At 42.6% G+C, this 21,652-nt stretch overlaps 1 protein-coding gene across 5 annotated transcripts in view; it reads right to left on the reverse strand.

Annotated features, from left to right (window-relative positions):
- Nucleotides 1-9,865: 9,865 nt before the first annotated feature.
- The window catches only part of LOC124000247 (janus kinase and microtubule-interacting protein 2-like), a 39,136-nt gene continuing 27,349 nt past the window's right edge, over nt 9,866-21,652 (reverse strand). For 2 of the 5 annotated variants that reach the window (XM_046306488.1, XM_046306486.1), the window contains exons 14-22: nt 20,842-20,943; nt 20,671-20,724; nt 20,513-20,578; nt 20,326-20,394; nt 19,928-20,005; nt 19,411-19,614; nt 13,650-13,715; nt 12,468-12,544; nt 9,866-11,984 (exon numbers count right to left, since the gene is read on the reverse strand). In XM_046306488.1, the coding sequence (XP_046162444.1) occupies nt 12,494-12,544; nt 13,650-13,715; nt 19,411-19,614; nt 19,928-20,005; nt 20,326-20,394; nt 20,513-20,578; nt 20,671-20,724; nt 20,842-20,943 (690 nt within the window). In that variant the 3' untranslated portion in view covers nt 9,866-11,984; nt 12,468-12,493. The remainder of the gene's footprint in view (nt 11,985-12,467; nt 12,545-13,649; nt 13,716-19,410; nt 19,615-19,927; nt 20,006-20,325; nt 20,395-20,512; nt 20,579-20,670; nt 20,725-20,841; nt 20,944-21,652) is intronic. The other 3 variants (XM_046306484.1, XM_046306485.1, XM_046306487.1) reach the window with 2 other exon arrangements.

The following is a 21,652-nucleotide window of genomic DNA, read 5'->3' on the forward strand; positions in this document are numbered from 1 at the left end:
TATTAAAACCGTAACTGATTACTGGGTATTATTTTGTACGGGAGTAGCCCAAGATAAGCAATTTATTCAGGGACACTTATTCAGGCAAGGGTTGTTTCTAATATTCACGTGTTTTGGCCACACCCATCTTTGGCGCTGTCCTTTCAGCACCACGCATGCTACCAGGCCAATAGCGCCTGTGGTTGTCGGGGCCTCATTGCTTTTATCTAGGTCTACACGACATGGCGGTTCAACTTTCAAGCACACAATTTACCTCCATCACCCAGAAGAAAGGGACTATATCTTTAAGCTTCTCCTGAGCCTGCAGATGACAGCGTCACTGTTCTCAGACACTGGCCTGATTACTTAGCAGAAATTAGACAGACAGGGGCCTGCAGGAAGACAGTTTCTAGCACGTCTCAAAGTGACAAAGTGCTGAGACAAGCGCAGGCAACAACTGAAGGATCAGCTTCAAACCTCATTCAACTGGCTAAGTAGAAACACACAACCGTTGGTAATAGTCCCTGACACTCTCCCCAGCCGGGAGACACACAGCAGTTTCTCACAAGTTCTGTTTGGGGGCTTTCAATTGGATTTGACCTACTTAGAAATACATTTACTGAGCCAACACAAAAATACTTTCTGCTGGATACAATGATGCCATGCCGAGCTGTATAGCTGCATCCTCAAGTCCAACCTGGTCAGTCATTCCGTCTGTAAATCGAAAGCACTCCATATGTTATGTTTAGTATGTCATGTATTCGTTTTGTGGAAGTCCACCAACCATTTTGCACGATATGTTATGAGTTACAATCTATATGACGTGTATACGTTGCGATTTTGCAAAATGTACAATAGGTTCATCATTTGTACAAATTCTAGCTAACATCTCAGTCATTTAGCAGATGCTCTTATCCAGATTGATTTACAGGGGCAATTAGGATTAATGCCTTGCTCAGACAGATTTTTCACCTCATCTGCTGAGGGATTTGAACAAGTGACCTTTAAGTTGCTGGCCCAGCAATCTTAACCACTAGGCTACCAGCAGCCTTAACTGCAGCTAGGCTAGGGGTTAGGTTAGGATACCAAGCAAGTTGTCCAACTGAATGGATTCACCAGAAAAGTGTATTCTGAATTTAACCCAAACCCCTCTGAATGAGAGAAGTGCAGGGGGATGCCTTAATCAACAACTACATCTTCGGCACCCAAAAGTTTGGACACACCTACTCTTTCAAGGTTTTTTAAATGGATTTGTTTATATACAGTATATTTTCTACATTGTAGAATAATAGTGAAGACATCCAAACCATGAAATAACATATGTAGTCAGCTGAATACCACCCGGCATCCCACTGCTGGCTTGTTACTGAAGCTGGATTGGTCCTGGTCAGTCTCTGGATGGGAGAACTGGTGGTGTTGGAGGGCTAGTAAGAGGCACCCTTTTTCTTTTGATCTAAAATATCCCAATGTCAGTGAATCCCAGGGCAGTGATTGGAGACATTGTTCTATGTACTGTAGGGTGCCGTCTTTCGGATGGGATGTTAAACAGGTGTCCTGACTCTCTGTGGTCACTAAAGATCCCATGGCACTAATCGTAAGATTAACACTGGTGTCCTGGCTAAACTCCCAATCTGGCCTTCATACCATCATGGCCACCAAATCATCCCCAGCTTACAATTGGCTCATTCATCTGCACTCATCTCTGACTATTCCCCCAGGTCGTTGCTGTAAATGAGAATGTGTTCTCAGTCAACTTACCTGCTAAAATAAGGATTAAATAAATGTAGTAACCAAAAAAGTGTTAAACAAATCAAAATATATTTTATATTTGAGATTCTTCAAAGTAGCCACTCTTTGCCTTGATGACAGCTTTGCACACTCTTGACATTCTAGGGAAGAAAAAGCAGCCAACAAGTGCTCAGCATATGTGGGAACTCCTTCAACACTGTTGGAAAAGCATTCCAGGTGAAGCTGGTTGAGAGAAGAGTCTGTAAAGCTGTCAGGGCAAAGTGGCTACTTTGAAGAATCTAAAATCTAAAATATATTTTTTATTTGTTTAACACTTTTTTGGTAATGATTCCATATGTGTTTTTTCATAGTGTTGATGTCTTCACTATTATTCTACAATGTAGAAAATAGTAAAAATAAATAAAAAGCCTTGAATGAGTAGGTGTGTCCACACTTTTGACTGGGACTGTATGTAAATAAGGTATTCATGTAAGGTATTAATTTGCAAACATTTCTTAAGAACCTGCTTTCACTTTGCCATTATCGGTTATTCTGTGTAAATTGCTGAGGATTTTTATTTATTTAATCCATTTTAGAATAAGGCTGCAACATAACAAAATGTGGAAAAAGTCAAGGGGTCTGAATACTTTCTGAAGGTACTGTACATCAGAGTGTTGCTAAACCTACACTTGGCAACCAACTATAGGGTATAGTTGATTAACTTTGGTTTGGTTACAACTTAATGGACATGATACTGTACCTAAATGTAATAGTCAGTAGAGGTTTTTCTCAGTCCCATTAGAAATGACACATGTGGCTGTGCAGCGGGATTCACATTACAGTTGCAAAAACAAGGATGTGTGAGTAGAGAGACATCTCTGGGTCACCCTGGTTCTAGCCAAGTGAGATCAAACAGACTGTGAAATGACACCCTATTCCCTATGTAGTGCACTACTTTTGACCAGAGCCCTATGGGGCACGATATAGGAAATATGGTACCATTTTGTGTTGCTTAGATTTTGTGTTGCTTAGACATACTGTGTACAGTCACCAATCTCATGACATGAGAATGCTGAACAGGGAGCACGTGACAACAGAGATACTGTAAGATGCTTCAAAGCCTTAGATCATTTCCACCGTTTAAACTCAATCCGACGTGTTTTTTCTTATTCAACTTCTAAATGCACAACAGTTTTCCTCAGCTCAGTTGCATATTTGCCCACAATTCTTGGCAGACTATTGTCAAACATTCTTAAAAATACAATTATCCCCTGTACCAGTAAGTTTAGCGAAAAGACTACATTTAGCCCACCGACATGTACGAGTAACAGTGTTTTTCTGTCACATGCATGTAATTAAGGAAAGAAGATTCTAAAAATAAAAATAAAATAAAAACATTATATATATATATATTTAAAAAAAGATCCTCCTGTTCTGACCGCTAACTGTTTCCTCTCTCACTTAGCATTACGCCATTCTGTTTCTGGGAGTTATAGTATAGTTGGTGTGACGTCATGGCCGCAGAGCTAACAGATCTAAATAAACGGCGCTGGATATTACGGGCACGTCAGAATGAATGACAAGAATGGTTCTGTCGGGATTATGTGGAGTACACATAGCCCTGAAGCATATACAGTAGGTTGCTGAAGTCCCATTACAATGTCTAATAATAAATATTCCCATCTGATGATTTATTCAGATCATTTATCAGACTTTTCCACATGAATCATGAGATCACTTCTTGTCATTTCGACCTCTGTGGATGAAATATTTGAACGTCATACCTTTAAGCCAACACAGCCCTAAAACATGCAGAATTCCATTTGGCCCCGTATTCAAGGACACAGCGATGGCTACAAGATGCTATTGTATACACCAGTGAGGCTTTTAAGCATGAACACGTGCCCACATGGTAGCATATGGAGTGTTATCAGCTATCATACTATTTCAAATGGATGAGGGGGCTTTTGACATGAATGCCCCTAAAAAGATAACAGGTCACGTGTCTCCAGGGCCCTACGTGCATATTCGGTTAGGCATGGTACATCGATCCCTGATAATGCTTAGACACAATGCACAGTCAATCCTCTTCATGCCTCTTGGCACCTACATTTACATATGTCATTCAGCAGACACTGTTTTCCGGAGTGACTAAAAGTAGTAGGTGCGTTCAAGTTAATGCTAGTAGTAAAAGCCATTTAAAAAACAAAATATACTCTTTGAAGAGGTAGGGTTTCTGACGTTTTCGGGAAGATGGGCTGGGACTCTGCTGTCATATCTTCAGGGGGAAGCTGGTTCTACCATTGGGTGCCAGGACAGAAGAGCTTTGACTGGGCTGAGCGGGAGGTAGGGGTGGGATGTCCAAGAGACCAGAGGTGGCAGAACAGAGTGCTCAGGTTAGGATGTTGGGTTTGAGCAGAGCCTGAAGGTAGGGAGGGGCAGTTTCCCTTGCTGCTCCGTAGGCAACCACCATGGTCTTGTCGTGGATGCAAGCTTCGACTGGAAGCCAATGGAGTTTGCGGAGGAAAAATCAAATCCAATTCAATTGTATTGGTCACGTACACATATTTAGCAGAAGTTATTGCAGGTGTAGCGAAATGCTTGTGTTCCTAGTGCTAACAGTATCTAACAATTCACAACAATACACAAAAATATAAAGTAAAAGAATGGAGTTAAGAAATATAAATAATAGGATGAGCAATGTTGGAGTTGACATTGACAAAAATATCGTAGAATTGAATACAGTATATACTGTACATATGAAATGAGTAAAGTAGTATGTTAACATTATTAAAAGTGACTAGAGTCCAATTATTAAAGTGACCAGTGATTCCATTTGTCACGCCCTGACCTGAGAGAGCCTTTTTATGTCTCTAGTTTGGTTTGGACAGGGTGTGATTTGGGTGGGCATTCTATGTTTTGTTTTCTAGGTTTCTTTGTTTCTATGTTCTGGCCGGGTATGGTTCTCAATCAGGGACAGCTGTCTATCGTTATCTCTGATTTGAATCATACTTAGGTAGCCCTTTTTCCCTCCTTTGATTGTGGGTAGCTAACTTTGTTTGTGGCACTAATGTCCTGTAAGCTTCACTGTTGTTTTGTTGGCAACATTTTAAATAAAAAGGGAAATGTACGCTCACCACGCGGCACCTTGGTCTTCTTCCAGCATCGGCCGTGACACCATGTTTATGTACAAAAACCAAATTTAATCAAATCAAATGTTATTTGTCACATACACATGGTTAACAGATGTTAATGCGAGTGTAGCGAAATTCTTGTGCTTCTAGTTCTAATATCTAACAAGCAATCTAACAATTCCTCAACAACTACCTAATACACACAAATCTAAAGGGGTGAATGAGAATATGTACATGTAAATATATGGATGAGCGATGGCCTAGCGGCATAGGCAAGGTGCGATAGATGGTATAAAATGCAGTATATACACATGTGATATGAGTAATGTAAGATATGTAAACATTATTAAAGTGGCATTATTTAGAGTGCATTATATAAAGTGACTAGGACAGCATCCTCTAAGGTACAGGGTTGAGTAACCGGGTGGTAGCCGGCTAGGAATGGCTTTTTAACAGTCTGATGGCCTTGTGATAGAATCTGTTTTCAGTCTCTCTGTCCCAGCTTTGATGCACCTGTACTGACCTTTCCTTCTGGATAGTAATGGGGTGAACAGGCCGTGGCTCGGGTGGTTGATGTCCTTGATGATATTTTTGGCCTTCCTGTGACATTGGGTACTGTAGGTGTCCTAGAGGGCAGGCAGTGTACCCCCAGTTATGTGTTGGGCAGACAGCGCCACCCTTCTGCGGTTGAGGGCAGGACAGTTGTCGTACCAGGTGGTGATACAGCCCGACAGGATGCTCTCAATTGTGCATCTGTAAAAGTTTGTCAGGGTATTAGGGCCCAAACCAAATTTCTTCAGCCTCCTGAGGTTAAAGAGATGCTGTTGCGCCTTCTTCACCACACTGTGTGTGTGGGTGGGCCATTCCAGATCGTCCGTAAACACTCCAGCCAGCTGGTCTGTGCATGCTCTGAGGATGCGGCTAGGGATGCCATCTGGGCCAGCAGCCATGCTGCAAGTTTAAATGTCTTAGTCACGTCAGCCACCAAGAATGAGAGCCCACAGTCCTTGGTAGCGGGCCACGTCGATGGCACCGTGCTGCTCTCAAAGCGGGCAAAGAAGGTGTTTAGCTTGTCTAGGAGCAAGATGTGTGTCCGCGATGTGGCTGGTTTTCCCTTTGTAATCTGTGATTGTCTGTAGATCCTGCCACATACGTTACGTGTCTGAGCTGTTGAATTGCGACTCCACATTGTCTCTGTATTGACATTTTGCCTGTTTGATTTCCTTATGGAGGGAATAACTACACTCGTTGTCTTCGACCATATTCCCAGTCACCTTGCCATGGTTAAATGTGGTGGTTCGCGCTTTCAGTTTGGCGCTAATGCTGGCATCTATCAACGGTTTCTGATTTGGGTAGGTTTTAATTGACAACATCCACTCTATACTTCCTGATGAACTCAGTCACCGTGTCAGTGTATATGTTGATGTTATTCTCAAAGGCTACGCAGAACATGTCCCAGTCCGCATGATCAAAACAATCTTGAAGACCAGTATTGAATATACCTTAGCACAGGTACCTGTTTGAGTTTCTGCCTATAGGAAGGGATGAGCAAAATGGCGTCATGATCTGATTTGCCAAAGGCAGGGCGGAGGTAGCAGTTGTGGAGTATTTTAGAAGTGCGAGTAGTACAGTCAATGTGTTGATAGAACTTTGGTAGCATTTTCTTCAAATTTGCTTTGTTAAAATACCCAGCTACAATAAATGCGGCCTCGGGATATGTGGTTTCCCGTTTGCACAAAGTCCAGTGTAGGGCTGTCGTGGTATGGGCTTGAGGGGGAATATTCACAGCTGTGACTATAACCGAAGATAATTCTCTTGCGGAGGTAATACAATCGGCATTTGATTGTATACTAGGTCGGGTGAACAAAAGAACTTGAGTTTCTGTACCTTATCACAATCACACCATGAGTAGTTAGTCATGAAACATACATCCCTGCCTTTTTTTGTGAGAGTTCTTTATTTCTGTCTGCAAAATGTACTGAGAAACCAGCTTGCTGTATGGACGGGGACAGTATATCCGGAGAGAGCCATGTTTCCGTGAAAAAGAGTATGTTACAGTCCCTGATGTCTCTCTGGAAGGAGATCCTCGCCCTGAGATCGTCTGCTTTATTGTCCAGAGACTGAACATTAGCGAGTAATATACTGGATGGTGTGCATGCCTCCTTGAGTCGGACTAGAAATCCACTCCAAATACCTCTTGGAGCAGCCTCTGGGATAAGTTCAATTGCCCTGGGGGGTACGAACAAAGGATCCAATTTAGGAAAGTCGTATTCCTGGTGAGTTACGGCCGCTCTGTATGTATATTTAATTTCATTTCAATGGGGAATAGTAGTAGCTTCCAGGAGCACCAGTTTGAGTAAAGAACTGCAACGCTGCTGGGTTTTCATGCTCAACAGTTTCCCATGTGTATCAACAATGGTCCAGCAACCAAAGGACATCCAGCCGACATTACACAACTGTGGGAAGCATTGGAGTCAACATGGGCCAGCAACCGTGTGGAACGCGTTGGACACCTTGTAGAGTCCATTCCCCGACGAATTGAGCCTGTTCTGAAAGTGTTCCTAATGTTTAGTGCACTCAGTGTATATTTTCACACTACGAGGTTAATGAGAATAATACTGTGAAGTTGTGAAAATTCACTTTTAGTGTAAGAGCTGTTTGAAAATAAAATTACAGCCTATTTTGGTGGGGTGGAGTTTTGGCCTGCCTGGTATGATGGAGTGATGAATCACGATCCACCAACTGGCAGTCTAATGGACAAATCTGGGTTCGGCGGATGCCAGGAGAACGCTACCTACCCAATGCATAGTGCCAACTGTAAAGTTTGGTGGATAAGGAATAATGGTCTGGGGCTGTTTTTCATGGTTTGGACTAGGCCCATTAGTTCAATGACAAAGAAATTCTAGACGATTCTGTGCTCCCAACATTGCGGCGACAGTTTGTGTCAGCACGACAATGACCCCCAGTGCGCAAAGTGAGGTACATACAGAAGTGTTTTTTCAAGATTGGTATGGAAGAATGGCCTGCAGAGCCCTGACATTAACCCCATCGAACACCTTTGGGATGAATTGGAACGCTGACTGCAAGCCAAGCATAATCGCCCAACATCCGTGCCCGACCTTACTACTGCTGTTGTGACTGAATGGAAGTCCCCACAGCAATGTTCCAACTTCTAGTGGAAAGCCTTCCCAGAAGAGTAGAGGCTGTTATAGCAGCAAAGGGGGGGACCAACTCCATATTAATGCCCATGATTTTGGAATGAGATGCTCGACAATCAGGTGTCCACATACTCCTGGTCAAGTAGTGTATTTTTGTCACAGTAAAGTACTTAATTGTTACACAGAAATGATTTGATATTGAGATTTAAAAAACTGCTGCATGTCCTTTAACAATGTTTTTCCATTTCTCCTGTCACAAGGGGATTTAAGATGAAATTGTCAACCCTGTTATGGTCAACCCTGTTATGGTCAACCCTGTTATGGTCAACCCTGTTATGGTCAAACCTGTTAGATTATTTGGCACTTAATATGCTCTTACCACAGTAATGTTTGTATTTAACCTCTTGAGATGGGAAAACGTTTATTTCTATTTTTATGAAGTGGAACATAATGCTCTCCGTGACAGAATGTTTTTTTTAACCAAACTGCACATCTCAAAAGTCACCAAATTATGGAATAACCCACTGCAAGATCAAATGGCTGTTTGATTATTTTTGTCCAAGAAATCATTCAAATAGGACACACCCTTTACAGGAGGAGTGCATCAAAGTGCTTATTCATCCATTTCTCCCGTCCTATTTGACTCTCAGCTCCTCCCTCACCTGAAGGACTGGCTGGGGTGGGGATGACTGATGGATGTGCTGACACACCATCATAACCTGGGCGGAGAACAATGAATACTAAGGCCATTCATTCATAGGGATGCTGCATAGAGATGAGGCCAGCTGCATCCGTTTGTAACGGCAGAGCCTGCAGAGCTGCTGGGACTGAAATCGAGTTAGAATATTGGTAATGACATAAGAGACTCCCGGGACACTGTTCTGGCCAGCAAACCGGGAGTTCAGTTTGGTCTGGAGATGACCTTTCTATAAAGCACATCCTTGTTCATTCCCAGCATGAGGTGCAGCTGACAAATACGTCTGTTTATACACAGCAATACGTTACCTGGGATTTCGTTACGAGCTGATAACAGCTCTGCAGAATTAAGCCATGCTGTTTTTTATACCAGCTCTGTCTCTGTGAATGACCTTTCTTTCATTGAGAGTACATGCTGAAAGGTAGATGGAGAGAGAGAGAGAGATTAAAGTTTACTCATTGGCAGATAGCCTCTGGCAGAGGTGTAGTCCAGAGCTCTCAGTGGTTCCATTCTATTCTGGCAGAGCTTGGGACAGAGTGGATAAGTTAAAAGACTGACTCTTAGCCTGGATTGACTTTGTTCTGTGTTGAGATGGCCAAGGTATAAACTCAGTGCCAAGGAGCTGAAACATCTCCTTTTTCTATTAGTGGGAGAACAGGGACCTTTACCTCTGCTTGGGTGAAATGCCAAAAAGCATAATGTTACGTCCTCAGTAACCAAGTCAACTGGGTGTCATAACACAAACAGATGTCAATTGTTTACCTATTCAAAAAAGCAAAAGGGTCAAAATACACAAAGAACATCATTCAAACAACACATGTACAGTAGGTGAGGTTGATAATGTACAGCAAATAAAAGTAAACAATTGTGTCCCTAACTTACAGGTAGGTAATGGCTACAGTATGAGGGAAATGTTTTGGAAACCCTTGCCAATTGATGGCCCAAGTGTAACATATGCAGAGCACATCACACACAGTAATATGCCTTAATGACCAGACCCTATTTTCCTTCCCCACCTCAGTCAGTGCCATAGGGTTCCATTAGTCATATTAGTTGAGCTGGAGCAACTGAAACACACTGTAAAGACAGGTCACTGAAAAGTCAATCGCCACCAAAAATGACATTTGGAAACAAGGTGTCACCAAAACACAGACACTTAAAACTGAACTCCATTCACTTTTATTTTCATCATGATCCCTTTTTTAAATATGATTTTTTTATATACTTGAAAGAAGAGCAGGGGGTTAAATTCTCATTGGAAAACAGGAGGGTAAAGATTTACAAAACAATGTCCTCGGTGAACAGAAATGTACAACGTTACATAATCATATTAATGGACCAAAAACATAATCATTAAAAAGAAAGTACAAATTGATGGGGATAGCGCATTTAAGGCAATTGCTAGTTAGCGGAGTTTGCTCCAAAATAGTGTCAATCATTCCCCCTACATTGTAACGTAACAGAAGTGGGCCACGTTCATGTATGTACAGGTATGTAATGGGATGCCTTAGGTTCCTAGGCCTCTGAATAGGGTCGGGAGGGGAAGCTAGCTCGGGTGGATGTGGGTGAGGCGGTTGGACGGGATAGGTAGTTAATATTGCAGCACCATGACATAGTCAGGGTGAAAGGAGAGAAGCAGAACCAGGCAGGTATACATTGCATCAACTTTCTCCTATTTCAGTTTGGAGAAGGGGGTGGGGGTGGGGGTGGGGGGGTTAGAACTAACCCCTGTGGTGTCCATGGTGCTGAAAAAGGTGTTGGTGAAATAGAGCAAAGCAAATGACACGTCATTGCTGCAAGAGGTACTGTGCAGTATTCATGGTCACTTTGCTGAGATGACAATGACCGTAATCAGACAGAAAGCTGTTTAGGATGTAGGTAGGTAACCAGGATGTAGAATTTACAGCTTGTTCTGTTCTTTTAAAGGGAGTGTTAAACATCATTCAGTATAAACCACGAACCTCCTGCTGGTGGGCTACAGTTGATTATCTTGAAAGAGTCCAAAATCGAGGGAGTGTGACAGGGAAAAGGGGGAGGAAAATATTATTATACCAATTCTTAAGTTCAGTACAATCGAGGAAATAGAGTTCATTTGCAGCTGTCGCCACAATAAACAGAGCAATTCATACGCTGTGGTACTTAGAAACTGCCGAGCAGCTCTACTGTAGAGGGGACTGCGTTCATATTCACAGAAGGAAGGAAAGAAACGACAGGAAATCATCAAGACACAATGTACATATCAACACATGTAAATAGAGAGGGTCTGTTTTTTCTCCGTGGAAATCTTGGTAGATGGGGATCGACTGGGACCGTTGGTTTGTTCCGAAAGGAAAAGAAGTAGAACCAGAGATGTCCACTCTGTCCGCTGGTTTAAAACAAAGAAAGTGAAGGTCTCAAAACAGAAGCCCGGTCAGTGTGTGAGCACATAGTGGATCCTCTCTCTCCCATCCTTCTCTCTCGCTCTGCCGTCCCCTGATCTGCTTCCGACCAGAGGAGACACATTGTCCTGAGTGTCCCATGTCCCGCCTCTCCTGGTCAGAGAACAGTCAGTCACCATCAGATCAGTCAGTCACCATGCTCACAGGCCCTGAGTCAGGTCTCGTCGCTCCTGTGAAGGGGTGCGTTCACACATACAAGTGTCTGTTCGGGTTTATAAGAGGGAGAGGGGAGGAAGGGAGGGAGTAAGGACTCTGTAGTCTGGTGAGGCCTATTGATGAAGCCTACAGCAGCCTTTCCTTTCCTCTCTTGTCTGAAGTCTGGGTGTAGTCTTGGTGTAGTCTGTGTGTAGTCTGTGTGTAGTCTTGGTGTAGTCTGGGTGTAGTTTGGGTGTAGTCGGACGGTGGTAGGTGGTGTAGCGTTCCCCTGCATGGCAGAGATAAGATCTCCCGGAATTTGGTTTCCACAATGTCTGTGAGTGAGTTTGGTGTGTGTATGTATGTGTGTGTGTGTGGGGGCGCGCACATGTGATGTGTGTGTGCCCCTGGTCTGCCTGTGTATGTGTGCTATATTTGTGTGTGTGTGTGTGTTTCCAGTATGTTTGTGTTAGCTTGTCCAGTGTATATGAGTATATGAGTTCCAGTTACCCCACTGAGTTTAGGGAAGTTCCATGTTCCAATGACCAGGACAGTGCAGCATACATGGTGTGTATCTCCAGAGTGAGGTCCCAAATCAAAGAGGTGTAAATTCCCAGCCATGTCCATTACCACTCACTATTACAATACGAGCCAAAAAGATGACTCGCTTCACCAAAAAATGAAAACCACTGCGGTCACAAACACAATCTCCAGGCTGCAAACAAAGAGAGAAAGAGAGAGAGAGACATAGAGAGACCGTATGAGATCAATGTAACAACGGCGGTAGCATTATCCATAGGGAGAACTATGAAGCTATGAAGCTGAAATGGAGCTGGTAGACCAAAACGAAGCTTGCATGCCAAGAACACAAAGTCACAGTCTGACAAAGGTAAGCACTAAATTAATGCTGTTATTCATAACATTTAAGGAAGAATGGGTTGGCTCCCAGGGAATAATGGCTTCCAGTGTCATTAGGAAAATGATTAGCTACATATAGCATGATTCCCTAAACAACGAAACTCTATGAATCACAACTGTGAAAAGACATGTTGGCCACACAACATAGATGATTCCACTCCTATGACTATCACAGGTCCTGATGGTCGCTAGGGAGATGGAGAACAACAGGGGAAACAGACAAGAGTGCAGAGAGGAAGAAGGGAAGATTCTCGGTGTATGTCGACCAGGACAGACTTACCTCTGCTGCAGGAGATGTCAACGACATCAAGGCCAAATGATAAAGGCAAGAGAAAAGAATAAGAACAGAAACAAAAACTGCAGAGAGAGAGAGAGAGAGAGAGAGAGAGAGAGAGAGAGAGTGAGTCAGGAAAACAGAAGACGTGTTAGCCACAGGCAGGAACAAAGGAAGCTTTAGGAAGTTACAAAGACACTGTGCTACTAAGTAGGGGGGAACTAGTCCGGATAATGGCTAGCCTTAGCCTCTATGGTGAATAACAGAGTCTAGCTATAGCAGAACTATAGTAGAGCTTGGGCTACCTGGGAATGTCTGTGGACTAGAGCATAAAACACAATCTGCGTCTCTGAGTCGTGTACATTCTCGACAGTTTTTACCCCCAAGCCTCCTGAACAGGTAATCAAATGGCTACGCGGACTATTTGCATTGTGTGCCTCCCCCCTCTGTTTACGCTGCTGCTACTCTCCATTTATCATATATGCATAGTCACTTTAACCATATCTACATGTACATACTACCTCAATCAGCCTGACTAACCGGTGTCTGTATGTAGCCTCGCTACTTCTATAGCCTCGCTACTGTATATAGCCCGTCTTTTTACTGTTGTTTTATGTCTTTACCTACCTGTTGTTCACCTAATACCTTTTTGGCACTATTGGTTAGAGCCTGTAAGTAAGCATTTCACCTGTTGTATTAGGCGCACGTGACAAATACACTTTGATTTGATTTGATGAAAACTTTAAAAGTCCTGAAATAACCGAACCCCTCATTTCCCTCAGTATTGTGCATCAAGGGAAGGAGAACTACAGGCCACGCCTCATTATGTTTGGCTCATTAACTCGTCAGTGATGTGGGGTTCAGAGAGGTCTGCCTGATGCGTGACTATAAGGAAAGGGTCGTCTGAGTGTCAGTCAGCGTGAAAACCTTAAGAGACAACCACACATTATATTACATCTTTCAACAGACCCCTTCAGGTCACAGAAGCATCATAGGGCCTGAGTCCCAAATGGTACTCTATTTGCTTTATAGTGCTCGACATCTGGTCAGGGCCCATTGGGCTCTGGTCAAAAGTAGTGCATTAGATAGGAAATTGGAATGGCATTTGGGATGTAGTCAGTTTATAGCCGACGGGAGAGGAGAGAGCAAAACCTGTCTGACGGTAAATATCTCTGCCGGCCATCTTACCTTCTCCTCCAGATCCTTAATCTGTCTCCTCTGGATGTCTGTCTTATCCTCCAAGTCCCGGATTCTCTGAAAAGATTGTAAAGCAAACATTGTTGTTCCCTTAGCGAATATACAAAATCTATTCAACAGTAACATTGCATGCTATAGCTCAACTGTATGCCAAGCCAACACAAATATGCTCCATACATTTATATTTGACATAGATTTCAGAATCAGTACTGGGAAATATAAATGAATGTTTGAGAAAACATTAGGAAAACAGTCATGTACAGTTGTATTTTCAGTATTACAGTTTTGGTGTATCAGTAAAGATTATTTAGGTACATTTCGCATTTCATTGGAGCATCTGACTGTGGCGTGGTTTATTGAAACAATAAATGTTTTCTGGGGAACCATGGGACTGGTGATGCTGACAGCTTTGCCCTTGGAGTGGCCTGGTAAGTGGTTCACCAGCTGGGTGCGTGTGAGAGCCTGGCACAGTGCCGAGACCCCTGGAGTGACTCAGTCAGTGTAAACTGTAAATAAATGGAGCATCGCCCTCTTCTGTAGCATTGAGGAAATGCAACAGCAGCATCATCTCCCAGCCTGCTGTGTTCCATGATAAAAACTACAATTTAGAATTAAACAACCTTGTGTTCATTCAAGTAAACATATGATGTTTTCTATTAAATGTTTCAACTGCTTAGAGTATCAATATCATGTCAATGTCAGGTGTGAGTGTGTGGGACGTTCGGGATCTGTGAAAGTCCTGTCATCCGGCTGTTCTTTATGGACATATTTTAGGCGGGTGCAGGTGTGAATCCCTCAAGTTAAATTATCAAAGGGAGTTTATGCCATATGTTGACTTATACAGGTACAGTGCCTTGCAAAAGTATTCATTGCCCTTGGAGTTTTTGAATATGGCACCACCACAAATCTGCCAAGAGAGGGCCGCCCACCAAAACTCACGGACCAGGCAAGGAGGGCATTCAGCCAAGTGGCAACAAAGAGACTAAAGATAACCCTGAAGGAGCTGCAAAGCTCCACAGCGGAGATTGGAGTATCTGTCCATGGGACCACTTTAAACCATATACTCCACAGCGCTGGGCCTTATGGAGGAGTGGCTTAAATAAAAAAAATAAGCAAACACATTCAGTGTTCACCAAAAGGCATGTGGGAGACTCCCCAAACATATGGAAGAAGGTACTTTGGTCAGATGAGACAAAAATTGAGCGTTTTGGCCATAACGGAAAACGTTATGTCTGGCCCAAACCAAACACCTCTCATCACCCCGAGATGAGAGGCATCATGCTGTGGGGATGTTTTTCATCGGCAGGGACTGGGAAACTGGTCAGAATTTAAGGAATGATGCCTGGTGCAAAATACAGGGAAATTCTTGAGGGAAACCTGTTTCAGTCTTTCAGAGATTTGAGACAGGTGCGGAGGTTCACCTTCCAGCAGGACAATGACCATAAGCTTACTGCTAAAGCAACACTTGAGTGGTTTAAGGGGAAACATTTAAATGTCTTGGAATGGCCTAGTCAAAACCTAGACCTCAATCCAATTGAGAGTCTGTGGTATGACTTAAAGAATGCTGTACACCAGCGGAACCCATCCAAATTGAAGGAGCTGGAGCAGTTTTGCCTTGAGGACTGGGCAAAAATCCCAGTGGCTAGATGTGCCAATCTTATAGAGAGATACGCCAAGAGACTTGCAGCTGTAATTGCTGCAAAAGGTGTCTCTACAAAGTATTGTCTTTGGGGAGTGAATAGTTATGCACGCTCAAGTTCAGTTTTTTTGTCTTATTTCTTGTTCGTTTCACAATAAAAAATATTTTGCATCTTCAGGCGTGTTGTGTAAATCAAATGATACAAACTCCCCCCCAAAAAATCTATTTTAATTCCAGGTTGTAAGGCAACAAAATAGAAAAATGCCAAGTGTGTCGGGGGGGGGGGGGGGGGGTGAATACTTTTGCAAGTCACTGTATGAAGGTGCAACAGGCCATGGTTCTCCTGGTGTAACCACTACCTTGGCGTAACCAACAGGTATCGACCCTGGGATGTCTGTTTGACTCAGAAATGTCCACTGAGCTGGACATTAGCTCTGGGGACTAACACAAACTTTCAGGTCTAAAGTGTCAGACAAGGCTTCTCATCGAGCAAACATATATTTGGGTCGTTCCACGAAATAAGTGCCTTTTGCATCCCTCTGATATTTTAAGTAGAAATTGTGCACCATTATCGAATTGTAAAAGCCAGTTATATTTAATGAAGTGCCCTTTAATATAGACCACAGGGAGAACTCAAGAAATCCGATTTTCTATAAGAATAAAGATTCCTAAAGTGCCAAAATTCTGCATTTTGACATGTCCCTCCATGCAGCCTTTGTGACTTTTTGGAAGATTTAAACCAACTTAAACCCAACATTTCTCCAAGTAATTTCTGAAGATTATTATTAATTTAATGTGATTACTGATTCATTTTAAGAAAAAGAACACCCTATCCCTCCTTTTAAGGTCAACCCTGTTATGTGAACTGAATTCTCGTTTTAATATGTTGAAACTCTTCTTTTTTACATATATATAAAAATAAAAATAAACATTGAACACCTAGTAGTCAAATCATAGTGTATGGGCATTTTCTGGTGTTTTCTGGTGGAAAACGGAGTGGGTCAAGAACAAAACGTCAACCCTGTTACCCATAGATAAACAGGCTAGAAATGTTGTAACAATTTCATTTTGTGAAGCTTGCATTCAATTCCCCCTCCCTGTTGCACACAACAAGCTTCAATTTCCCCCGTCACAAGGGGTTGTAATGTCTGATTCAATATTAAAAAATATTAAAACCCTGTTTACGGTCAACCCTGTTACTTTATTTGGCACTTAAAAGGCCCTTACTACAGTCATTTTTAAAAATGTAACCTCTTGAGATGGAAAAACGTGTTTTTCATTGAGCTTGCCCATGTGCTCTTTATGACAGAATGTTAAAATTAGGTGAAATTAACATATATATATTGTTTTTACCAAGTTACACGTCTCAAAAGGCACTGAATTGTTGGAATGACCAAGTTCACTGAACCACTTTAGCTACAAGTCCAATTGACTGGAAGCAACTGTTGAGTCATCCCTCATGTTAAGTCATCAAATGGCGTGTGCAGTGGTTCCTCTTTTAAAAGTTGCATCATACCGCAGCACAGCTTGCTGGATGCCGCGCTCTGGTACATGTTACAGTGCATGACGTCATAGTATTTTACTGTCAGCCATCGTTGCCGTTAATGCTCGTTTGAAACCACCAAAGGACATCTTTGAGGGCGTCTTTATGAAGCTTCTTGGCGCTTGCTGACTTACTCCCAAATAATCCCACAGAGGTCCATGCAGAGGTCCATTTAGGACCTTCCTAAACACAATACTCATGGCTTTCTTTGTGATTGTGTATTTGAAATTGATTTAATTAGACTGGCGGCTATTGGTAGGCTACTCGTTTTGAATTTTACTGCTAATATGTATACCGCGCAGCAGACCTTCATGGCGCTTCGAGGATGAAATGCTCAGTAAGTCTTTGTCTTTTATGATATGCATCATAACGTAGGCCTACTGCTGGAGTGTAAAACACACATATTCCGGTAAATTCAGGGACATGTGGGTTAAACGTTTTTCTTGAAATGACTTGGAGCGGTAGGACTTAAGGGCCCTGTTTACTGTAGCTTTCTTAACAGAACATGCATATATATTGGCCCAAAGGCCTACTTCAATATATCAATCCGATCATTCGTGCATTTGTGCATGTCATCACCCCAGGCAGCACACTGTGCATCTCGCCCCGACTTCTGCCCGATGTATACAAAATACATTGGGCCGATGTAGTATGGAGAGCGTTTGCACGTTGGCAAGACGTCGCTCGAGACGTCGGCATTAGATCGTCCTTCAGCCGTAATTTGGACGATGCATGTCAAAGCTGCTAAATTACACTGCCGATAATAGAACACAATATGATTGACTTTTTTTTTGGTCATTTAGCAACTTGCAGTAGCGAGCGCGTACTTCTCTGTACTTTCCCATATTTTTGCCCTGGTGTTGCAAGCACCTCACTCCACCAAGCTACATGGGACTATGGTAGACTACTAGTGATTTTGTTTGTGAGTAAAATGAAGGGAGATGAGTCGAGTTAATGTGACGTTTAATAGGCAATTGCTATACCATCAAATTCTTAAAAGCACAGAGAAGAGAGCCTTGAGTAAATAAACAATACAAACAACAACAACATGTCAGATAAAGAAATTGAATTCAGGAATGAATTCAGCTGTTTTTAAATCTTGGCTGCACTAAAGACTTTAAAGCCTTTTTCGTTAGAACAGGCTATATAGGATTGATTATAATTTGTTTGTAAATTATTATTGTACTTGTCGTGGTCACGCTGTTACGAAATGGTCAGAAAACCGATTAATCGCACGTACTGTAATAAGCACGCAGAGCTTGCTCCTCCCACCCCCCGTCTTGATCTCCTTCGCCATGTCATTGTCATTAGTAGGCAAACATCCATTAATACATTTCAAGTCCCTAAAAATAGAAATCAACTTGGCAAACGTCCATTATCCTTCTAATAGCCCATCATGTGTGGACTCATTAACTCTGTCTTTAAATGCTTTTTGTTAGGGTTGCATCACTCATGGACAGAAACGTCTGAGACACAGTATTCAGAGTTGCAGAGAAAAAGGCATATCTCAGACTGGCCAATAAAAATAAAAGATGAAGATGGGCAAAAGATCACAGACACTGGACAGAGGAAATCTGCCTAGATGACCAGCATCCCAGAGTTGCCTCTTCACTGCTGACGTTGAGACTGGGATTTTGCGGGTACTATTTCATGAAGCTGCCAGTTGAGGACTTGTGAGATGTCTGTTTCTCAAACTAGACACTCTAATGTACTTGTCCTCTTGTTCAGTTGTGCACCGGGGCCTCCCACTCCTCTTTCTATTCTGGTTAGGGCCAGTTTGCGCTGTTTTGTGAAGGGGAGTAGTTCACAGCGTTGTACGAGACATTCAGTTTCTTGGCAATTTCTCACTTGGAGTAGCCTTCATTTCTCAGAACAAGAATAGACTGACGAGTTTCAGAAGAAAGTTATTTGTTTCTGGCCATTTTGAGCCTGTAATCGAACCCACAAATGCTGATGCTCCAAATACTCAACTAGTCTAAAGAATGCCAGTTGTATTGCTTATTTAATCAGAACAGTTTCAGCAGTGCTAACATAATAGCAAAGGGTTTTTTTCTAATGATCAATTAGCCTTTAAAATTATAAACTTGGATTAGCTAACACAACGTGCCATTGGAACACAGGAGTGATGGTTGCTGATAATGGGCCTCTGTACGCCTATGTAGATATTCCATCAAAAATCTGACGTTTCCAGCTACAATAGTCATTTACAACATTAACAATGTCTACACGGTATTTCTGATCAATTTGATGTTATTTTAATGGACAAAAAAAAGTGCTTTTCTTTCAAAAACAAGGACATTTCTAAGCAACCCCAAACCTTTGAACGGTAGTGTAGCTCTCCAGTAGGTGCAACAAAACATTCACGGGCCATTCTCTCAAACGTGGGGTTACAAATTTATCAACTTTCAAAGCAGAATGACTTTTCACTGATCCTCAACTGCAGTGTATGTTACATTAAATGTTTCTAGCTCGGAGTCTCTAGTTTTATCCAACGTAGGAACACAGCATTTCAAACGTTGCTACATAGGAACGGACCCAGGTGGTGGCTCACATATAATTGTATATTGTACCTGATGGGCCTGGTGGAGCAGCTCCATCCTCTCAGCCAAGACCTGACAGTCGAACTCTCGGCTCTTCCTCAGCATCTGCCTGCGTAACTTCTCCACGGACGTACGGAGCTCATCCTTCTGCATGTCACTGAGAGGCTCGCCGTATCCGATCACCTTATCCTGCTGCAGTGCGTTGTACAGAGTAGCCTCCAGCTCCTGGATTTGCTGCGGGGAGGGGGGGGTCAAGGGCGGTAGTTAGCTACAGTGACGATAATGATACGTGTAGATAACGTGTAGATATTCATCACTTATAATGAGTCGGTACTGGCTAGGGGAGATGTGTATGGATTGCATGCGCAAATGCACAAACGCATGCACGCACACACACACACACACACGCGCACACACATTTATGTTACCCTCACAGTATGTTCAAACTGCATATTAAATGTAATACCTTTGAGGCCAATAAAAAATGTAAGCCTGTATTTAAAGGTAGGTGGCTGAATGAGTAGGAATGCATCTGGGGGGCACTCACCACGTAGGCCTGATCCAGGGCTGACTTCCTGTAATCCAGCTCCTCCTCCAAATAGCCTTTCTGCTTGCAGAACATCTCCTGCGGAGGACAGTTCTCTCCGGTCAGTGCTCTGATCTCAATACTGTGGCTGAAGAACTCCGCTACCAACCTCACCGGTCAATAACATCACGCAACAGTTAGTGATAGGTAATGTCGTCTATACGCCTTCGAATTCGGAAGTCTTTCTTTGTACTTATGTACGACGCAGGAATTACAGTTCCCTCGAGCATCTCTTCCATCGTGTTGTGCACAGACATCTGGCACTTTCATTTCACGGAACCGAGTAAACACTTCTCAAGTCAAGCCCAGTCGGTGTGAAGTGACTGTGAGTGAGGGATGTGAACGGAGAAGGGACTCACCATCTCTAGCTCCAGATCCATCATCTTCTGGTGCAGCGCTGCCTCTGTGCCCTCGATCTGTTGTATCCACTAGGGGGAGACAAAGACAACAAAACGCAGATAAGAAACAATGCCATACAAAATGGCTATTCTATTGCTTACAAGTTACTCTGAACTAAGCATCAATATTTGTACTGTATTTGCATACCTTTTCAGCAAGCGAGAGGACAGTGCTCGCTTGAATAATGGCCACTTGCTCCTCATTTCGCAAGTTCTAAAAACATAAAAAATAAAAAGGTTAAAAAGGAGGAGTGAATTTTTACTTGCATAAACATCAGTATTAACATCCCTTCCAAGCAGGCTTACCCCGTTATCACCCAGAATGTCTAGCAGCTTGATCAGGTCAGGTATACAGACATCCTGGGGAAGGATCAAAATGAACAATCAGCATCGTATTTCACCTCAAAATTGCTTTAGCAGAAAGACAAAATATGATGTCTTGTAACACTAATGAGATACTATTGATTCGGGTTATACCTTCACTCCTTCCTTCATGCAGTAGATCTGCAGGGCGCTGACACCCTCGGAGAACGGATGCATGCGGAGATGATTAAACGGAGGGGATTTCCGCTCACGCTCCTACAGGAGGAACATGTCATTTACTTAATCCGTTAACAGCATTGGTTAAATTGATTGAATGGTTGGACAAAGAAGGGACATTTCCTGCTGTTTTATTCTCTGTCCAGTAGATGGCAGCACTGTTCTTTTGGGGGCTTATTGCAGTATCTGCACTGCAGCACAGAATGCACAAAGCCCTGTGTTCTGAGCCTGTCTGAGCCTGGCCATGGGGGGAAGGGGAGGAATACAGAGATCCCAGAGACAAGACTGATATTAGTGCTGAGCGATTAGTACTTTTTGAGGTCGGTTCGGTTTCAGTTCGATTATTTTTTTTAAATATCACGGCTTTCGATTTTATTTTTTTTTTATTTTGGAGGGGGGACATTAAATGCACTTTGCATTATTTGGGTTGAATGTTGTAACAACATAGAATGAAATAATGACTAAAAGTCCCATGATGGTAGTGACTGCCCATTACTGCTTATCACTTATTTAACATTTATTCACATTGTGTTTCTTACATTTGTTTTAGGCCTATTTGACGACTAACATTTAATTCCATCATCTCATCTCCAAAGAGCTGCTGCCTATGTTGTCTGACAAAATCACTATTTAGTAGTTCTTCAAATTAAATAAGGCATACTTGATTGACTGGTGAATACCAACGATGAATCGTAGATCATGTATTTTCAGATAAAGATACCTCACAAAGCAACTGCTCTCCATCCCT

This window comes from Oncorhynchus gorbuscha, linkage group LG16 (genome assembly GCF_021184085.1).
Source record: "Oncorhynchus gorbuscha isolate QuinsamMale2020 ecotype Even-year linkage group LG16, OgorEven_v1.0, whole genome shotgun sequence".
NCBI lineage: Eukaryota > Metazoa > Chordata > Actinopteri > Salmoniformes > Salmonidae > Oncorhynchus > Oncorhynchus gorbuscha.